The sequence below is a fragment of the Calypte anna genome, chromosome 1 (assembly GCF_003957555.1).
Source record: "Calypte anna isolate BGI_N300 chromosome 1, bCalAnn1_v1.p, whole genome shotgun sequence".
NCBI lineage: Eukaryota > Metazoa > Chordata > Aves > Apodiformes > Trochilidae > Calypte > Calypte anna.
Genome location: NC_044244.1, coordinates 21,992,943 through 22,015,180, shown reverse-complemented (window position 1 = coordinate 22,015,180; position 22,238 = coordinate 21,992,943). Strand labels below are relative to the sequence as shown.

The window sequence follows — 22,238 nt, the reverse complement described above, 5'->3', positions numbered from 1 at the left end:
GCAGTCTTCCTGATTAGACTCTCACACTGGATCATTAATCTCTGGGACTGTGAAATACAGCATTTATGGTAATGTGGATCCCTATATTTGTGGGATTTTAAGTAACTCACCACATGTCAGCTGAAAAGCAAAGAAAAAAAAAAACAATCCAAATCAATCCCAGGATTAACTTTTTTTCTCTCTCTTTTTTTTTTTTTTTTTCCTTCTTACAACCCAGTGCTATTTGCAGAAGGAATGTTTGGTATCCAGCTTGGGTAAGTATAGAGATCAAATATTGGCACTATCCATGTCATAATAGCAAGCATGACTACAGCAACTCCAATGATGTTAATGCCCAAACCAGCCTTCACCTAATGGAGAGGAAAAAGAAAGCAGAAACTCACATCAATAAACCGAAGAAAGCTTAAAAAAATCCTAAAAATCCCTTTTGGGGAGTTTTGCTTGAAACTCACCATGTCCATAACAGTTAAATGACCATATGAAAATACAATGGCATTGGCTGGGTTTGCTACAGGAAGCAGGAATGCAAAGGAAGTACACAGAGTAGCAGGTATCAAAATGAAAAGTGGGTTCACATGAATGGCTTCAGCCTATTGTAAAATAAAAGAGAGAGATCAGCTATCGAGGGACACTTTTACCAAATGAAATTTTAAATACACATTTCTTATATTAATACAAGTGAGCTGTGGACAGATCTGTCAATATAAATAGTAAGAAATAATCATTCCTGAGAACTTATTTTTAAAATTATCTTTGGGAATGCTTCAGAGGTGAAGAGCATATTATAATACAGAATAAAGCATATTATAATGCAGATGAACTACTGAATTTTAAATTCAAGCCTGGTGTCCTCTAATTGTAGTTGAGTCCATAAAGTAAGACTATTGCAAAGAACTGCACACTGCACAAGCTTTAAAAGGCAAAACCCTGCAAGACAAATGATAAAGATGAATTTGTACATAATACATAGGAGGGATTTCATGAAGTGAGGACTAAGGTTTCTTTGAAAGAGAGGGAAAAGGCATTAGTTATATGTGTCTAGGCTGGCCAAGAGGAAAATTTACAGACTCAAAGATCACCAGTAAGTTTGAAGAACTGAATGTTTTGATAAAAAAGGTGAGAAAAAAGGACACAACTGAATCAAGAAGAGAAGAAATGAGATTTACATATAAAGCACATTTATTAGCCCTATTTTCTCTTTGCTGACAGCTTGAAAAGTTGCAATGTTTTAACCATTTTCACCGAAGATATGGTCTAAATGAAACACTTAGCTGTCTTTTTTTATGTATTTGAATATTCACAAGTAGGAATAACAGCATCAATTTTTGAGTGTTGAAATTTTACCTAATTTTACTGAATTTTCAACATCTCTTGCAGGAAAGTCCCAAAATAACCAAGCAACCAATGCACAACAGCATAGGAAAAAAACAAACCAAAACAAAACAAACAACCAAACAAAGAACACCCAAAAAACCCAATATGCATGAAGTGTTTTTTGGAGACTTTTTAAAACTGCTTCTTTGAGCAGCTATACTATTACATGGATAAAAGACCAGATAATTATTAAAAACAACCTGTGTAATACTCACCAAAGGAGACAATATGGGCAAAAATATTGTAATGGTAGCTGGATTGCTGGCCACTTCTGTGACTGAAGTGACAATAAGGCATGATATCAGGATAACCAGCCACAAGGGTAATGATCCTAAAGGGGTCAATTTACTTGCTACCCAGTCAGAAAGTTTTGAAACCTGCATAAGGAGTAAAACAACAAGATAATGCTTTACAAACCACTGAAAATAAAATTTAACAAATGCTAATAGCTATACTACTAATAATGTAAGAGAATGGGAAATTACTCTTTGCTAATTGTGAATTATTTATGTAAATGAAAAAATCTGAAGTATTTTCCATATGCCTACCATGTTTTTAAGCAGTTTCCTAATTCAGTGGTGACCTTATAGCAACCCAAGGAAACTATATTCTATATTTTTATATTTGTTCCTCTGAGAGGTTTAGAGGAGTCATAATCAGAAAATTGCAGTATGCATGTATCAGGCTTCATAACCAGAGTTTGGGGCCAAATCTGCTCAATTTGTGGAGCAGCCATTAGGGCTCGATGTACGGGGGACCTCGGTAGCATGAGACACTAACCCTAAGGCTTTGGAAATGGTCTGTCTGCACAACTCTTACAACCATTCAGTTTGAATTAAATAACTAACAGTGGTCCTCATAGTGCACAGGGCTGGAAGACAAAGCAAACTGTGCTTTTTTTTTGTAACCCTGCTTTGTGAGCGCCTTGAATGTTAATCACATTTATTGTGTTCAATATTGCTACCGACTAACTTGCTAAAACAAAAGAATAACTGTGAATTCAGTGCCTGTCTGACTTGATCCTGATGTGAGTCACATTAATTGTTCAGTATCTTCTCTAATTGCATTACCTCACAGCCGTCTGCCAGAGCAAACCCACCACCAACAAGAATAGCTATTTCCCATGGCATGCATGACTGAAACTCCTTCCAAGTAATCAGTGGCATGTAACCAAAAACAGCTAGGGGAAAAAAAAAGAAAATTAAAAAAAAAAGCCCAACACCCCCCCCCCTCCTCAATATTTGAAAGGATACTGAAAAACATCTTGAAATAGTCTCTCTGAGAAAGTGCTTGAGAAATATTCACAGGCAAAACCTCATTATTATAACATGAAGAAAATCTCGGGCATGAGCAACCTGAACTTCCTGGGACTGATCCTTAGCTGGTGAAAACCATCATAGCTGAGCAGAGCTGTGACTGCTTCCACCAGTGGAGGATTGTCCCCTCTCCCCTCCTTCCCGATGGGGACAATAGCTGTGGGATACCAATGAGTTTAATGTACTCAGTAAAACTGCACTCACTATTCAGATGGATTGCTGAGCTTAGACTCATTTAGGTTCTGATCTTGCATTCCCTGTGAACCCCAGATCTCATTGATTTCAGCAGCAGAATTGAATGCATGAAGAGGTCAATCTGGAGGTATACTTTAAAAAAGGGTAAGTTCTATTTTGAAGGGGAAATATTAAGTGAGAATGGACTCATTTTACATGTCAGATTTTACAGATTTTATATAAACAGCAACATTTTCATAAAATAAACCCAACCCTACCCCCTGTATTCCCCCTTCAAAGCCCACTGGTGTCAATGGAAAGGCAGTTTGGATTAGTGGGGGTGGTCTGCAGGTAGCAGGTTTCCTGCACAGCTCTATCTCCTGCTGCTCACAGTGCTTAATTGTTAGTGCAGACTTCTAGGCCAGGGATGCCTTATACCCCAGGAATATTATCCTGTATTGAGATTATACGTTACTGAGATTAAATGGTAGAATTTAACATCATTCCTCTAACAAGCACAATAAGTTATGTTTATGATTGCATCTTAGATACCTGATTTTTGTAAAATCCACATCAAAATATACTCAACTGTTTTCTCCGTTTGAAGTCCTAGACAATGTTTTTGCTGGAATAATAAAGAACAGGAGACCTATCACTAAGGCAGTTGTAGAATCTGTAGCATAGCCTTTATACCTAAGGAAAAGATGGAAAAAATGCATAAATATATATAGTCAGGAGGAGTAGTGTGAAAGAATGATGAGGAAGATGAAGAAGCAAAAAAGACTTGTTATGGCCAGACCACAACCCCCCATTCCCCACCCTCTGTACCACTTGGTGCAGTGGAAGAGGCAGAGGAGTCAAGAATGAAGGAAATAACAGGGATGGGGGAAAGGTGCTTTAGTTTTTGCCTTTGTTGCTTGCCATCTAACTCTATTTTTAATTGGCAACTACATTAAACTAATTTTTAAAAATTAGCTGGGGAGGAGAACGTTCAGTGATAATTTTTTTAACTTCAGTAAGCTCAGTAAGAGATTCAGTTCAATGGGCCTTAAGAGCACTGTGCATACCCACAAAGGATGATGTTTTTCCATTTAAGAGAAGGCAGCAGAGATTTGTTATCTTCTTCCAATGATTGTCAATACTTGCATCATAGCCATAAGGGCCCTGTTTATTTTGGTCATTTCCAGTTCCTGAGAACTACTTGCACAAGTGTTTTTAAAATTATTTAATGTCTTTCTAACTTATATAAAACAGCCCCAAGATTAGGTAAGGAGCCACTTTAACACATCTGATTCTGTCACAGACAAGTGATGATGTATACCAGTCTGACTTATTTCAGTCAAGATGGTCATTCAAATGAATAAGAATTTTGCTAAAGAATGTTAAAACCACTATTTTCTTATATTTGATATTTTTTTTATTTTCTGTAAGTTCTTCTGTATGTTTTCCTGAACCAGTGTGGCAATATATTTGTCCTCTCAGCCTTATAGCATATGCTTTTCTACATATGCAGGCACTGTAGGTGCCTAATTTCCCAACAGATTTTTCCAGCAGCTTAAGGTTTATTCTAAACCTAAGCTTTTCACTGAAAGGGAAAAATCCCCTCCCAATTGTACTTTACAAATGTATAATCTTATAGTTCCCTTTGTTTTAACAGTGCCAGGTGAGATTCAAAAAACCTTCATGTACATAGCATCTGACATGACAGTCAGCATAGTTCTAGCTAACACCGTCACAAAATGAAGCTACCGTAGAAGCTGAAGTGGTCTCCTGCTTCCTACTGTCTACTAGCACAGAAAACAATTTAAAAACCAAGTTACTATTTTGTTCTGGTTTCTTCAGACAGAAGGTTCTGCCTGTATATCTCATTTAGCCTAGGACCAGATGTGCTGGGCCTAAAGAGCAGAAAATCTCTTCCTATGGGTTCCTATCTTGCAGTCTCTTAGGAGATGCTAGGAGTTTTGAAGAAAGGCAAGATTTAGATACCGAAACAAGTCATGCTTCCACTTTCCTTTAGGTAGCTGCTTCTTCAGAGAGTGGTTGAGGTTGGAAAGTGATATCAGGAGGTCACTTTATCCAACTCTCATGCTCAAGCAGTCACCAAGAGCCAGTTTCTCAGGACTGTGCCCAAGCAGCTCTTGAATATCTCCAAAGATAGAAAGTCCACCACCTTTCTGGGCCATCTGTGTCAGTCTTCAGTCACAGTTGCAGGTAAAAATCCCAGGACACCATTAATCTTCTTTGCATCAAGGGCACATTTCTGGCTCATGTTCAACTTGGTGTCCACCAGGACCCCCAGGCCTTTTTCCATGAATCTGCACAAAGTGTTCCCCAGGGTTTACTGGTGCCTGGGGTTGTTCCTCCCCAGCTGCAGGACTATGCAATTCCTCTTGTTGATAAAAATGTAAAAAAATTTTGCTCGCAAAAAAGTAGTATTTCTGATGCAAAACATCATTCTCAGAAAACCTGCTTGGAACACACACACATCTGACCCTACTACTATGAAGACACACATGGCATCACTCCAGACAGAAGCTTTTCAATCATTATAAAATTTTGAGACAAAGATTTTTCAAAGTCCATCTACCTAAGCTGTAGTACAATTGCATATACAACATCCACCTGCTTATAACACTGCAAATCTGATTGTCCTATAAGGAAGGAAAAAGGCTGTTGATTTAGGAGATCTCAGAATCAGAGATATCAAAACAGAGATCATGCAGAGAAGTGGGCTGTGTGCAAAAATATATAGTGGCCTTGTACTGGGAATAAGGAAAGGAATAGATAATTCAGAAAAAATAAAGAATGCACTTAAGGAATAATCTGTGTGAGCGTGAGGGAAGTCCACCTTGCTTACACTGGCTGTGATACTATAGCCCATTGTTGGACTTTCTGTTCCTTATGGGGTTCATGAAGTCCTGGCCAAAAGCTAAATTTAAACTCCTGTAATTGAAACTAATACCCTACAGCCTGGAATCAGGCCAGGACATAGAAGGAAACCAGTGTAGCAGAAATGATGTGTGATCCTGGGCTGTCAACAGATGGGGAGGAAATAGGCATTTTTACCCTGTGCTGCTCTCTGTAGTGTTAGACAACATTACAACATTTACTAAAACATCCTGCTGTCTGCCTCCAGAGGGAGATAACAGGGGCTTAGGGCTGTACAGTAAAAGATTACCATTTAATAGATTTACAAATGTTTCTTAAGAAAATATAACGGGTTAAGGTAATGTATATTTGAAAGGCATCAGATAATGCTGCTTAAAAATGAGCTCTAATACCAATACAGCAGAAAAGGGGGTGAAAAATTGGCTGACATTTCAAAAAGCAGCCCTGTAAAAATAGGAACGTATCATCATTAAATATCAATATTTCTGCTGGGATTTTTGTAAAAAGCCAACAGTGTTTGTATTTTAAAGGGGTTTTCAGTAACTTGTGAAGATGTACATAATGGGATGAGAACATGAACGTAGGTGGTGAGAGTGGTGGGAATTTGTTTCTTGAAGCAAAACTTTGAGAATTCCATTGAGTTTTTTGAAACAAAGCTTGTGATATAATTAAACCAGTTACATATATCCTTCAAGTACCTACCACAGAAAAGTTTTTAATCAAGTAGGGTAAGAAAAAAAACAGATGGCTGGAAGCTATATTGAGACAGAAAACAAAGTGTGAATTTTTCTTGTTTAGTTTGGCAACAGATGATTATTCACCAGGACATTATTAAGGAAACCAGTAAATTCCAAAGTCTGAGGAACCTCTGCATTGCTACCTTGATATCAAGCCTCGCTGCTTTCTGGGATTTCATGTTCTAGTACAAGAAGTCTGTATTGAGCTTAATGACCAAAGCAGTGGAGCTCTTCTGCATCTTAGAGTAAATGATCTGATGGTTCTGTCTGGTTTAAGACCCTGAAAGAGGTGGGATTCCCACCTACTAAGACTCACTCACTGATCTGGAAGGGTCTCAAGGTTACTTATAGCTCTGATGTTGCAGTTTTCACAAGGGAAAAACTCATCTGGTCAGGTGACAGAACTTTCCTAAGGATGACTTGAGACTGTGGGATAAAATCCTGCAGAAAGTAGGCACTATCATGTTTCTGAAAAGAAAAGAGATGTCTAAGGGCACAGAATATTTCCTTACAGTCGTTTCCAGTAACATAAATTTAAGGAAGTTGTGCACATACCTATCAGTATTCTTAAATCCAAAACCCTCAAGTATTTTGTACACAGAGGCATTAGGGAACAAGTGTGAGAGAGATCTAAGCTGAGTTCATGCACTGCTAGAAGCCTCTTGGACACCATAATGTTGAGCACAAAGTAACCACTGATAGTTCCTGGCTTTGAAGTTCTTTTTGCTTTTTGAAGTTTCTCTTTGCTTTTTTCTTTTTTTTTTTTTTCTTTTTCTCTTTCCTTTAAAGAAAATGGCTTATTACTTCACCCAGCTGTACCTGTGCTGGCTCCTTGCACCACTCATGCATCTTTCTTAAGAAGTTTCATTGCTCAGAAAAGTAAAAACGTAATTGCCTGGTTTTATGCCTGTTACTACAATTGACTGATAAATGAAAGCTGTCTAGAAACAGGCAAGATAAATAGTAAGAGATGCTTTTTTTTCCCCTTAAAGGTTTTGTTAGGGAGTAACACAGGCTTTGTTTCTCTTCAGGTTACCTCACACGAATTATAACATGATTCAGCCTAATGTGACATGACACGTGCTTTCATTCCCTGCCAAGGAAAACATTAGGAAGCATCCACACAGTAACATCCCTGTGCAGAACCTGTAACCACAACGATGATGCAAATCTTCTGCTTTGCCCTGTCAGTGAACAAAATCTTCAGGCAAAAGTAACCAGACAACTTCAAATTGGAAATGTGGATCTTTGGATTGAAATAACACCTTTGAACCTTAAGTCCTGCATTTGAAAGGTTGTTTACATTGTCTGTTTTTCAGTATAAGCTGTAGCTCTTTCATCAGTGCTCTATAAGCACTGAATGTTAATATAAAACAGACAGAGAAGCAAAGGCAGCCTGATTGCTTAGCTGGCTGATTGCTTGATTAGTTCAGCACTCCATAACCCCTTCAAGAATCCAGTATTTCATAGGAGACAATGAGCATCTGCTCTACTGTTGTTATAAGAGAAAAAATGTTCTTTTGCAATTTTTTTTATAATGAAAAAAGGAATAATTTTTAAACAATCCCAGCTATTAATACACTTTTAAATGTTATTTTTAAACAAATAATTTTGCTTTGCACTTTAAAGCTTCAAATAGCTACAACTGTTCCTCGTAACATCTCCTACCTGGCTTTGTGGCAGAGCACTGGGGAGGGGTGTGTGAATGCATGAACAGTGGGAATATATTTAAAGAGAAGGAGCATTATGGACACATGTTCACATGTCATTTGTGACAGACAGGAAAAAAAAATGGAAAATTACCATCTAAGTCCAGCACTGGTCTTTGACCCATTCAGTAATAAATGTTAAATGCAGAAGGATCTAAAGAGCACAAAGTCCTGCTCCTACCAACCCCACAACTGCTTCCCAGTACTCCAGAGCAAAACTCAGACCTTTATCACAAAAGAAATTAAATTACAGGGATTACATTGAGAGAACAGAAGGTATCACAGTATTATAAGTTTTCACAGGAGCAACCAATTTCTTAGTGATAAGTTTAGGTGATCCTGGGGAAGGGACTGCATTACCAAGCTGCAGCAGAAAGCAAAAAAATGTAATAGTTCCTAAAATGCTACTGAGCTTTTGGTGGTTAGTTGAAATGTGACATTGAGAGAGTTATATATGAACAGATAGAAATTTGTATTATTAATTAGAGCTGTCAGAGAAGGGAATGTCAGCCTCTAGGCTTACAAGTGTGGCTGTCACTAAATGCAGTGGATCAAAAAATTCTAACCAAAGATTTATTCTTGAAATTGAAGATTTGATGAGGAAGTAAGGTACTGTAACATTTATCAATATGTGCTCTCCCTCACCAGATCAAGTCTAAAAACTTAGGCATAATCCTTCTCAGAAGGCACCACTGCAAGGGTTTTCAACCCCTTCAACTCAAATATTTCTGAAGTATTGAAAGCGTTTTTTTTTAGTTGAGGAGACAAGAAATTATGTAGTTAAGACACAGTACGGTTCTTGCTGGTGTATCAAAAAGATTACTTACTTTGGGAAAAGTGAAGACCACCCTGGGATGAAGCCAGGATCTCTGGTAAACCACAGGAGGGTCATTAGAATGAATAGGACAAGTGTAACAATTTCTGGGTAGCTATAACAGAAGCAGAATAGGTTATACATTTTACTGAATTCACATTTGTATTTACTTTTTCTTGCTTACAAGTTTCTTGTTTGACATACCTCATTGGTCCAAGCTTCTTGTACTCCTCCTGAATCACCTGTGCTGAGGCCTCTTCTCGAGCTGTTTTTTTCTTGCCACAATTGAACATGTTTTTAAAGCTGGAATGTAAATAAGCAATATTGAATGATGAATTAACAGTGTATAGAAAAAATAAAGCCCAATTTTTCCAGTTACCAATAGCAGCTTATAAAGGAAAATTTTTCACTTTACAATGCAACATCTCCCATTTAATTATCACACACCAAAGTGAGCATATTAGAATTAATTGACTAAGCACAGTAGGAGACTGACAGAGGCAGCGACAAGATGTGTCCTGTTATTTAAAAGCTCATTTGCCCAGTAAAGTTGAAACTTTAATCATTGAAACTAATTGAAACAATCAAATATATAACCTTGCTATTTAATGAAAGCCATCTGTGGATTTGCATTACTACCTTTTGGAATGAAAACGTTTGTATTGTATGAGTAACCTGCCTGCTGATCAGGAGGCTATTTGCTACCAGCTAAATTTGCATTCTTGGAAAAGACCTTTACACAGTGTTAAAAAGATACCTATTGAAATGACCAAGAAAAATGAAACAATAAGTGTTCACATTGAGAGTGGTAAGTGTGGGATGATTCTAAACCTCTCTTGTGGCATGTGATAGCCATGTGGCATGTAGCCATGTAATGGTGAAGGACAGGTGTCCCCATTGTTATATCTGCAGATGTTAGTGAACACATAGAGAACAAGGCTTTGAAGAATCAGCCCAAAAGAAGTTTTGTCCTCTCCAAAACCTTAAAAGCACAAGCTCTGAGGGGAAAAAAACCCACCATATCACCACATAAAAGTGAAGGGCAACATCCTGACTATAACTCTCCCAGTCTTACATCAAATTATATAAAATGTTAGTATTTTTCTGTCTTGCACGCATACACTGTTTAATGATGCTGTGTGCATATTCTAAAGAAATATCTATCATAATTTTTAATACAGACTTTTGCCATTGGACTGAATAGTTAAGGGTCTTTATTTTAGAAAATTCCCATCCCATCCACAGACTCAACCAAACTAGTCAAGGGCCCAAAATCACTGTTTGCTGCTTATCTTCCTATTGAGGCTGTTAAATTCACATGCAATATTTACTCCTGGAAAGAACATATCTTATATCATCAGCCTTTAGTTTTATAGATTATATAATTTACTTACTCAAACCCAAGGAAAAGCCATTGGAGCCAGACCCAGGAAAGCATCAGAATAATAACTGTGATGGGGATTGAAAGGATAAACCAGGATCCAAAATTGATGCACTGGCAGGCTGGGTAGCGTCTGGAGGAGAGCAAAAAGCTGTTCTGTTGAGCTTTGCAAAGGCATGAAGACTTTTCAGAAGTGCCAAAAAGCCTTGCTGCAAGTGAGGGGCCCTGGCAGGCAGCTGATTTCAGCATGAGGTGTCCTCTGATGACCTCTTCCCCTGCACTCCTGTCTGGTTCCTGACCCACTACTGGAACTCTCTGTGCCAGATATTTGAGCACTGGATCAATAGCAGGGCTGGGGATCTGGCACTGGTCTAAGATGTGTCTAACCTCAGTTCAGCAGGAAAAGAAGGGCTACTCACAGAGTAATGCACCATTAGGACTACAGAGAAACAGAACTTGAAAGCCTGTTCTTTGAGAGGAGACTTTAGCACAAGAAAATATACTCAAATGAACAAGATCCAGTGAATGAGCAGTGGAGATAGTACTGAGACTTGTATTGGTTTTAGGTTCCATAAAGGTTTCAAAACTGCTTAAACTCAAAATTATTATTACTAATTTCCAGGGAAGGGCTGAACGTTCATTTGCTGTTTCAATTGTTGCTCCAGACCCCTTGGTTTTTTTACATTGCCTTAACCTACTGCTTACAGATGTGGGCCATTCAACCAGAGCTCTCCCTGCCATGTACATTTGAAAAAAGGAGAAATGGGCTTTGGTTTTCTGAAATAAATTAATTTACTCTTGAATGAGATAAATGCCAGATAGACAAAAGGGACAGGTAAGTGAATCTTGTTTTCCAGTTCAATTGATGAACAGGAGTCATTCTTCATTTGAGCTAGAAGAACTTTAAATGTGCTAAAAGTGAGAAAGTTTTAGTCTCCTTGGACAAGCTTCCTTGATGTGAAAATTGGATGGAAGGGAAATCACAAAGTCTATGCAGAGGCTGTAACAATTATTTCCAATTATTAGCCAATCTTGTATTTCATGGCTTATTGGAAGAAAAGGCATTCTGATGGTCACATAGGTCTTTGAAGTAGTAAATGTTTATTATAAATGCTTTCTCAAGTACTGTGCAGATTTTAGGATTGATCTGTATTTGTTATGATTCTTATATACATTGCAATGGCAATGAAGTGCCAGCAGGGACCAAAACACAACTCCTACCCACTTCTTGAGAAGGTGCTCTAAATTGTAACTAAATTGCTCATAGGAAGGAGGCAATGAAACTGGAACAAGAAAAGTCATTGTGCTATTATTATTTCTTGATTATATTCTGAATGTAAGAATTCCAAGATAGGAAAAAACTGACATCAGCATAGCACTGACTTAGCATTTCATCATTTGCTGAAGTGTTTTATGACTTTTCCTTCATTGTGTGTGATAATTGCTTACTGAGAAACCAAAGCAGCTCTGGTATGATTGTAACAATCCCCATTTTACAGTGACTCAGTGCAAATAACAAGAAACTCTTCCTGGCAAACACTACAAACACCAACAAATTGGGTTGATAGAACAAATCCAGATAAGATTAGTTCCTCTATGAAATTGCTTACGATGGAAATAACGCAGTGTTGGCAAAGTTTAATTCTTTGTGTTGGAAGGTTGAAGTCAGTTACCAGAATAGTTACTCCAGATAATAATTACTCCAGAAGCTGAGTAACCTGTCAGCAAGCCTGATTTTGAAGATTCAAAGCTCCAGGTTCCATGGCTCTGCTATAATACAGCCCAGCTGTATTATATGCTTGGCTTACATTGCTGAATAAGCTGCTTCATGTGGGGAAGAGATGTGAGAAAGTCTCTGAAGCCAGGCTATGTAAGCTTAGAGAGGGGAAACTGCAGGTGTGAGATAAATTACATGGGATCTGCAGCAGCCTGAAGGTTTCTAGAGGAAAAACACCAATACAGAAAGGGATAAAATAGTAAAGAAAAAATATATGGAGTCAAAAGAAATGGACCCAACATCACCAAGGATCTGCTCCAGGGAGCAGTGAGAACCCATCTCATCTTCATTGATCCTCCCCTGGCCAGCTAAGGCTTCTGCATATCTTACAAGCAGTGGTGAGTAGACAAATGCTTAGCCTACTTGCTGGCTACATAGCTTATCCATGTGTTAACTAATACTTTTATTATTATTTATTTATTTTACTGCAAATGTGTCCAGGTCATCCTAACTGCTCAATTCCCACTTCAGAGAGGGTGGGTACCAATGTACAGAGAGGGTACAAATGTAGCCTCTACGAAGAAGGGGAGCAAGACTGTTAAAGTTAGAAATATTATACATTTAGGCAGTAGATTCAGCTTCAGCTAAAGATTTGGTCTCTGGTTGTATAAAGATTAAACAAAATCCTGATGGGGTAAAAAACTGGATTACACATGTAATTCTCCATGTACATGCTGCTAGCAGAGGGTGAAGACCAAGGGAGAGAACAACAATCTACTTATGTGTTCTTAAGAGATTGTTAACACCTACAACAAACTGAACACCCAGCTGCAAGCCAGTTATCTTCAAGTTTCCTACAACTTCAGGGAAATGAACAAGTAGAATTCTTACCCTTACTAATCAGTCTTGTCTGCTTTAACCAGAAATGCTTAGGTGTCTCACAGTTTAAGTCTGAAGGACTTACAATGCCCCAGTGTGTCCTGTGTGGTTCTTTGGCCCGGATAACAGGCATTCTTATCATTTTCATACTGCACAGGCTGATTTATTAACCATATCACTTCAGTTCTCTTTCACAGCATACTGAAGCCAAATTTCATCCATTCATGGAACAAAGGTTGGAAGAAAATCTATCAATAACTGTTTTTTCATCATTTTCCATGTACAACTCAGAATAGTGGGCAGAAGGTAACAAAAGGATTGTTTTGTTTTGTCTATATTAAAATGAGACTAAGAATACTCCTGGCAATGAGTAGTTTGCAGAATAATAATAATATAAAAAAGTTTAGCAAGAACTATTTTTTTTTCAAAAGCTTTGGAAAGAAATCTGTCAACTTTCTTTTCAGAGTAGTTCTACTGAGAAAAGAAAGGAATATTAAAGAATGTTTATAGTAACCTCAAAACAAAGTGTTCCACTGAATGCAGTTTCAGACTGGTTTGAAATAATTTACTTTTTCTTTGATTAAAGGACCTAAATTCCTCATTTCAACAATGCACAAAGCATAGCTTCCTGAAAGTCTCCTAATGATTTTGCTAAGATGACTCAAACTGAGCTTCTGCTCTACTTAGAAATGAATAACAGTCCTCTAAGGCCAGGTAGTGTTTCTCATATTCATGCTCAGTAGTGTCTTCCTACTCAGATAAGCCTATCTATTTCCATGTAGCTATTCAAAGAGTAAAGAACTAATTACCCAAAGAATGGTGGTCCTGTTGTATATGCTGGGTGATCACTTACAGTTAAGGCAACTACAATCATGCAATTTAAGTTCTTTAACAAACAAATAACAAAAAGAAAGTAATGCAATCAAATAATGTCAAATCAAAGGGTAAGGTTGCTAGTGCATTTAAGAGGAGCCATGTGACAGCTCAAATATCTGGATTAAGAAGAATACAAATTATTTAATGTAGTCTCTTACGTATTGAAGTGCTCAGCAAAAATCAGATTAGTTGATGTTCCAGTGATTGTGGTGAGCCCTCCAATGGTAGCAGAATAAGCAACACATAAGCACATCACTTTGGAAATCCCACTGCATTTGTCCTTTCTGCTTTTTCTTTCTGCTTCAGCAGGTGGTAGGTCGTGCTACGAAAGAATATACACCAACTAATGTATAGAAAGGTTCATCATCAAGCATGAGAATAGGATTCAAGGATGTCCCAGAAAAGCCAGACAATTTGCTACCAATAAAGCTGCACATAGCATATTTTGGTTTGTTTTTACAAAGGTTCTACAATTATTCATGCACAGGAAAGTGAAGGAGAGTCAAATCTTGAAGTCCTGTCTTAGTCTTTACACAAGAACTTCATTTATATATACACTGATACTTATACAGACCTGATATACAGACTTCGTATGCTAGAGAGGTTGGTTTAAGATGTGTAAAAGAGATCAGGGACACAAAACCACATGAAATAACTATATAAGCAGAGTCTATGTATATGTGTATCTATGTATATACCTCTTATTCACGTGAAAATAGCTTCATTGCTGGCTGTCATGTCAGGTGTTATGCTGATGTGAAATTAAGATTAAAACTAAGTTACACACATCAGTTTCATCATAAAAAGTTAAGTACCTGTTCTTTTTCATTTTTCTTTTCAATTGTGCACACAGCACTATCCACATTGTTGTCATACCTGGAAAAAATAAAAGTATGCATTGTAATAAACATATAATCTATTTGGATTAATTCTTAGAACAGAATTTAGTGAATTATAACTATTACCCGTTAAGCTGCTTTTCTTTCTCTTTCCAGTTGCTGCTTTCACATTCTCCTATATTTTCTGTAAGACATTGAAGCAAAGACAGATAAGCATTTCAGACAGCAAAATTGGAAAGGCTCAGTAAGCATGTCCTGTTCTGTTCAATCACTCCCCATCATCCCATGAATATATTTACAAGTGCCAATCTTAAAACCAGCTGATTTCTGCCCTATTCCTTACTCCTGTTGTCCAGAGTCTGAACCTTTTAATGAGAAGAAATCTTTCTAATTTGCAGTCCCACAGTGTATGTAACCAGTTTAGGTTCACTCGTTCTCCCAACATGACCCTAGAGCTTGGAGAGCTCTTTTGGCTTGCCAAGATTTAACTCCCAGTCTACTTGTAGCCTGCAGTCTTGTTTCTTTTCAGACATTTTTCCTAGGATGAACCAGCCAGCCCGTTCTCCCCTCCTCTCATATCACTGCCAGACTCTGCACTTCCATCAATCTTTGTGAACATGAGCAGCCTCACCCACAGAAACCCAAGAGAAATCTCCCAGTGGAGCAAGGACTGATGTTACTGCTTAGTGTCTCCCCAGCCACTCAGTACTATTTTATGTGGTGTTCACTTTGCTGCAGAGTGAAGGGGGGGGCAGAGCCAAAGCCGCCAGCCTGTGCCTACCGTCCAGCTCCAGTGCCGGGTTGATGGAGCCATTAGAGCAAGACATCTCCAGCGAGTCAGCTTCTGCCTCAGCTTTGATGATCTGCTGAGCTACAGCCTCTACAATTGGCATCACCATGGCAGCAGCAGAGGTGTTGCTGAGCCACATCGACAAGAAAGCACAGCTAACCATGAAACCCAGCGTAAGCCTGGAATAGGAGAGAAGAGTCTGTGGCTGCTGCAGCAACACCTCCTGTCACCACCCAAGTTAATGGAAATGGAAAGCTTTTGCAACACAAAGCTGGAATGTAGGAAACACTGAAAATTTAAAGCTTGTAACTGATCTCTGAAGAAGTTTATGAGTTAAAATTCTCTTGATCACATATACTGAGATTATTGTGTTTTAAAGAATCAAATATATTACAAAATGAAAGCAGGGACAATAATAATTTTTTACTTGTCATCTTTAAGAAAAGAGTACCATACCTGTCACAACTTTAAATGAAAAGTGCTGATGCTATTAATCTTATTTTGTAAAACCTTATTTTGTAAAACCCTGGACTCATGATTAAGGCTGCAAATCTTTTAATACCAGTCCCGGCCTTGTAGGAAGAATCATTCACAATTTGGTAAGTGGTACTTAATTTATTTCTTAATCAGAGCCCCAAAACAGGTGTAGGGGTTATTTGTGCTTAAATAAACATCATATTTGATATTGAATTGGATAGTCCACCTTCCTGTCTCAAGGTGTTGACCATGTACCACCACAGCAAGAAAACAACCGGGAGCAGGGGGCTGTGGCATTGCAGGTTTTTCTGAGAAGTCTTTTGTGCCCTTGGCTTAACCTTCACAAAAACTGCAAGAATTGTTCAGCACACGAAGAGATTATATACAAAAATAATATAGTGCAAAATACACTTCAAAATTCCTCTCTTAGCCTTTCACTTCAGCAAATAGCAACAACGTTCAAACTTGATTTTTTCTCCATAGGGACATCTTTGTCTTTGCTCTGTGAACTTTCAATATGCAGACCAGGAAGTGGTGGACTTGAGTCAACATTAATTGTCCTCAGTAGGATAAAATCCATAAACTTTACAGTTTTTATTAGGTCCTAAGGTGGAAGTTGGGTAAGAATTTTGTTTTCAGACGAAATTTTAAAGCAGAAAATACTGGTCAGGTTAAGCACACTGAATATGAATGTTCACATTGTAGAGAAATATAATTTTAGTACAACTTGGAAGAGGATTTAAAACCAAAACAAATTAAGACATTAGCTGTGTTTCAAAACCGCTCATCATGAATTTCCAGCATTTGATGGACTGATGGCCCAGTGGCTATTTAACACAGTGGGGTGTATTTTAATGAGGGACTTTAAAATTGGTTTAAAAATGAATAAAATATAACCTAACCTGCTCAGCCCCAGCTTCTCTGCCTTGTTCTCCCTGTGATGTTGTTAAAATATCCTGTGTGGAACCTTGGATGAGAACCTCATTTACTTTTAACTATCAAATTACTCTTTGCTGTGTAATGCACAATCAATATTTTATTACTCATTCCAGTCCTTGCAGGTTGTATGAATGTATTTATTCCCTGCTAGTTTGCAGAGCAGACCACAAAGCTCAAATGACAGGAGGCCTTTAGGGACTCACAAAACTATCAAATCATTTAGGTTGTAAAAGCCCCTTAGGCTCATGGAGTCCAACCATTAACCTAGCACACTGCCAAGTCTACCACTAAGCCATGTGTCCAAGCACCACGCCTACACAACTTTAAAATACCTTCAGGGATGGTGATTTTACCACTTCTCTTGGCAGACTGCCCCAGTGCTTCACGAGTCATTTGGCGGAGAAATTTTTCCTAATATCCAACATAAATCTCCCTGAAACAACTTAAGGCCATTTCATCTTGCCCAGTTGTCTGGATAGAAGAGGCCAACACCTACCTTGCTACAACCTCCCTTTAGGTAGTTGTTCAGAGAGATAAGGTCTCCTGTGAGTCTCCTTTTCTCCAGGCTAACCAAACAGAGTTTCCTCAGACACTCCTCATATCTTGTTCTCTGGACCCTTCACCAGCTTCATTGCCCTTCTTTGGATATGCTCCAGCACCTCAGTGTCCTTCTTGCAGTAAGCAGCCCAAAACTGAACACAATATTCAAGGTGCAGCTTCCCCAGTACCAACTACAGAGACACAATCGTTTCCCTGTTCCCACTTACTGCACTATTAGATACAAGCCACTTTCTCCAGAAGAATGCACAATACAGAAGAATTCTGCTACTCTGCTTCCACTGCTGCATCCTTGGTGTCTTCTAATGCAGAAACCTCCTAGAATGTTGCATGCATCCCCTTGCAGTGGGCCCAGCTAAATGAGCAGCAGATGCTGAGGGGTGGGAAGATGCTCTCCTTCCCAGATCATCTCATCTTTAGGTCACAATCAGGATTAAGCTGAGATAGTTGTGAGGCATAGTGGATCCACAGGGTTACAAAGCTGTCTGTGGAATTGCTCTAGGTATCCTCAGCAGCTGGCTGTGTGTTTCTGCATCCACAGCAAGTTCCTCAGCAGTGTTCAGCTTCGCACAGTATGCCATCCACTTGTGTTGTTCCCTTCAAGTTTTCAAACAAAAGCTGAAGATTTTGGAATGGTCAAAAAAATAGAAGTTGAAATAACTAAGACTGCATAGCTCAAGTATATAGCTAAAGTTAATTGGAAGCAATTGAACAAGAATGTGTGGAGCATTTTGTCAATAATGAAAGCTCCCAGCTACCAAAAGATGCAGTAAAATCAAAATACATGTGATACTTAAAATTAGACTAGACAAAACACTGAGGAATAGAAATAATACAATATTTACTTGATGTGTTATTATTCACATCATCTAAAAGGAATTTTGTATTTTAGACCTGGGGATTCTATTTTTCCAGACTTTTTACTTCCTTCCATTGACTGCTTACTGACCAGAAGTCATAAGCATCATGAGTTTGGGTAAGCCAGACTCTCTCTACAAACCTTGTCTGCAGCTTTACTGGTGTGTTGACAGATGAATCTATGGGCCTAAAGCTTTTCTGAAAGCTTGTAAAGCAAGCAAAAAGTTTTCACTTCATAAGTTATATGATGGTAGTGAGTAAGTAGAGAGTGTGTGATTTCATTTCCCTCATCACTTTATCCAGTTGGGGAGGTTCTTATTCCTTTGATACTTCTTTCATAGGTAAACAAAGGAAAAAACTGTAAATAAAGAAAGTGTGCTTACTGTGTTTTTCCTTCACCACAACATCTTCAGCTGCATGGCTTTTTTTCCTCACTGTGTATTTGAATTCTTCTTGTGTTTTTGGGATGTGTTCCAGATTTTACAAATAGTATTGAAACATTAAAGTAAGCATGGAACAGATTTTCAGCTGAAGGCATCAGATATGTTATGTACTTACAACTGTTAAGAAGCAGGACCCTTGTATTATTTACAAATTCGTAAGAATTTTTTTTTTGTTCATAAGAATCCTGTTTATGAGCAGAATTACTGCAGAGAACTTTCAGTTCAGATTTCAGAAAAAAAAAATAAGGTCATCTCCAAATCAACCACATAATTCCAAATATCCACTGTGTTTCAATAAAAAAGAAAGACTGGATTTCTGCTACAGAAGAAGCACTAGAAAATTATTTCTGGAATACATAGTTTTCCAAGAACATTACTGTCCTTCAAGACACTGTTTAGCACATACCATGCAGGGTTGACACCCACCAGCATCACCATTCTTAAAGCCACTCTTTTGTGGAAATTCCATTTTTCTATTGATGTTGCCAAACAAATTACTCCAATCAGTAGCAGATGAAAGTCTTTAAAATAAGCAGATGCCACCTGAAATAAAACCAAAATAATATTTTATTCTCTAAATAGTGATTTTCTATTAGTATTTGATATCATCAGCTTAATGAAAGAATCACTATGGGTACGTAATGAAATAAGTATCAAGAAATGTTATTGACTTAAGTTTAGACATTTAGATGTTTAGTTTAGATGTTAATTTCATTTAAGCAAGTGATGGAAGAGTGACTGCACTAAGATGCATAGTGTCAAAACAAAATGAAAAGTAAAGCTTGAGATATGAACAACTTAGATCATCAGTCACATCTCATATATGAACTAAATCACCAATGAAACACTGCTTTCATTAATTTGGTCATCTCCCCAACAGATAAAATACCAACTTTAAACATCAACTTGTATGACCATCTATGGTGTCTTCTTCTTGATGTAAAAAATGTATACTCAGCATTTTACATGTGGGGTAGTGTAAGCACTAGTGTGATTTCATGTGTCATTTCACTTCTGTAACATTTAGAATATTTTATATCTATCTAGCATTTTCCCACTGACGGTCATTTAAACACTGAACCACAATCTGGAAAAATCTATTTCAGAAATACGAACAAATCGTGAGGACAAAGCATGCAACCACATCTTGAGGCAGAGTGACTGTGATTGGCACTCAGCAAACCCATGGATTAACTTATCATGTTTCAATATTGCCTGGTTCTTTCATTGGAGACTTTATCAGGGAAATCCATAACATGAGAGGGAGGAATAAAAGCATTACCTTTTTGGACTCCATTATACCAAACAATGGAAACATAAAGGCAGGGAGCAAAGCTGAAACAGCCAGTGGCAAAGCTTCTGTGAGCCAAAAGATGGCAACTACAAATAATGTGTATGCACATTCTGCTTCCTAGAATACAAAAGGTGCCAAAAAAAAAAAAAAATTAGAAAATTAAGAAAATTGAAAAAAGTCCAGCTACATCAGCAAAGCGATTCCTCTCTCCTGGAAGTATGAGTCCAGGGACCTCAATTTAGGTACTTACTGTCTGCTAAGATTTGATGATCCTGCTAAAATATGAAATGTAGTTTGTAAAACAGTTTTAAAGTACTTTTTCTAACAGATAGGAAAATCACTTTAATTCTACCACTTATAAAAGGTGGAAAGAAAGTCAGCTGCCTTTTCCTTCAAGCACAATTGATTACACAGGTCATTCTCGAGCACTCTCAGGCCATGAATTAGCATAAATCAGAAACATTCTGCAGCTGCAAGCAAACCTTTAAACTTCTAGAAGTACCCACAATCAATAATAGGTCAAATTCTGTCTCTCATGTATTCAATGAAGTTTTGTCATCAGCATCCATAAAGCAAGGATATAATCTAATATAAAAAGCAATGTGCAAGACTGACAAGAAACACAGTTGTTTTTAAGACTTGTAATTTTAGTGTGTCTTTCATTTAAACTCGTGGAAAACAGGAGGTTGTTTTCATTTTTCTCAGGAGAATTTACTTCAGTGCTTCCCATACAATGCTGCCACTGCCAAATATAATGAGATGAAGTGAGACAGAGTAGTTTCTTCTAGAATTCTAGAAACCTCTGTTGTGTAGTTTATATTTGATTTATATTTCTGCTTTTGAGGAAAACAGTTTAGATCTTTTAATGCCACTCATTAGGGAATGAAACTACTCAACAGCAGCAGAGATGGCTCATATTGGGAAAGCAATAGCTTAATGAAATAGCTCTGGGAACCTCTAACTAGAAAACAACAGTGTTAAATCCAAGTCACTCAGCATTTATTTCTTGTATGAAGCTTGTATTATGTATGAAACAATTTGATAGTGTCAACTCTTTTATCACCTAACAAATGTTTACTTCACTTAAGTCTTACAGCATTAAAAATTTCTCAAAGATTTCCTCTCAGGAAGGAAACTGAAATATTGAAACCATGGTGTGTGAAGTATGTTTCTCTGTAACCATTTTCTGTCTGTGATGCAAGAACTTCTGAAATGGACTTGCATTAATTTTTACGCATGATAAGTCTAATGCATGTCTAGTAACACATCACGGGGGGAGTCCATTTCATTCTGCTGACATGAGAGCTGTAGCAAATAGAATTACTAAAAAACTCTTAGATATTTGTTTCATCAGCCTAGAGCTGCCACAAGAATTACTGAATGCTAATGAAATTAATTTCAAGTAAAATAAAACCAAGGTGTCCTGACATACCCTTTGCCCTATTTAATAACCAAAGAGAATTTCTCAGGTCATGGATTCCAGTCATTTGCTATCAGACAACACAATATATGATGAAGTTAAAAAAATGCATCATTAAATAAAAGGTAATCCCAGCTGTCTCCCTGACAATTCATCTCTACTGGCAGTCATATAGTGATGTTTAACAGTGGCCAAAATGTGATAGGAAGGACAGGATTTCCAAGGTAGTCTAGATGACGTTAAATGAGAAAAACATTTTCTGAGCAAGAAAACAAATATATAATTCATCATTTCATGCAACCAGCTCAGAGTCTTATGATGAAACTATGTCCTTTTTACAGTTCTATGAAATACTCTGAGTTGGCAAAAAAACATAACAAAAGAAAACAAAACAAAAAGAGAAAGAAAAAATACAATCCACAATGTAAACATCATGAAGTCATTTAAGGTCCATTCAAAGAAAAAACATTCTATGACTCTGTGATTCTGAAAATATCTAGAAATCTTCACATACAGGTGTAAAATAATTACCTCTCAAAGCAGGTGACTTACTTTGGTTTTGATGATAAGTGGAAGTGGAAGTAAAAGCAGTGGGGTGAGGACAATGAGCAGAAAACTTCGGTAAGCCAGAAGGTAGCTTACAATCTTCATGGTTGGTGGCTGGTAGATGAACTTCCCTGCAGAGACTGCCAAAAAATAGGTCTGACTTTAAATACCTAACTCTGATTAATATTTTTCTAAGCTATCACCTTTA

The 22,238-nt window shown here is 37.6% G+C and overlaps 1 protein-coding gene across 1 annotated transcript; it reads right to left on the bottom strand.

The window, feature by feature from the left end:
• Positions 1-206: 206 nt before the first annotated feature.
• On the bottom strand, positions 207-22,135 carry SLC13A1 (solute carrier family 13 member 1). Its single transcript, XM_008492956.2, has 15 exons — positions 22,037-22,135; positions 20,053-20,181; positions 19,177-19,313; positions 15,487-15,674; positions 14,832-14,889; positions 14,682-14,742; positions 14,025-14,188; positions 10,408-10,527; positions 9,218-9,316; positions 9,027-9,128; positions 3,454-3,557; positions 2,445-2,554; positions 1,590-1,751; positions 453-590; positions 207-350 (listed from the first exon to the last, which is right to left on the bottom strand). Exons 1-15 carry the CDS (start codon positions 22,133-22,135, stop codon positions 207-209), a joined length of 1,815 nt encoding a protein of 604 aa, XP_008491178.2.
• Between the last annotated feature and the right edge of the window lie 103 nt (positions 22,136-22,238).

Coding starts and splice junctions, on each gene's coding strand:
- SLC13A1 (XM_008492956.2), bottom strand. CDS start 22,135: ATGAAGATTGTAAGCTACCTTCTGGCTTACCGAAGTTTTCTGCTCATT. Junction 19,314..20,052: donor GTATAATGGAGTCCAAAAAG/GTAATGCTTTTA, acceptor GTTTTATTTCAG/GTGGCATCTGCTTATTTTAA. Junction 9,317..10,407: donor TGGCTTTTCCTTGGGTTTGA/GTAAGTAAATTA, acceptor TTTACATTCCAG/CTTTAAAAACATGTTCAATT.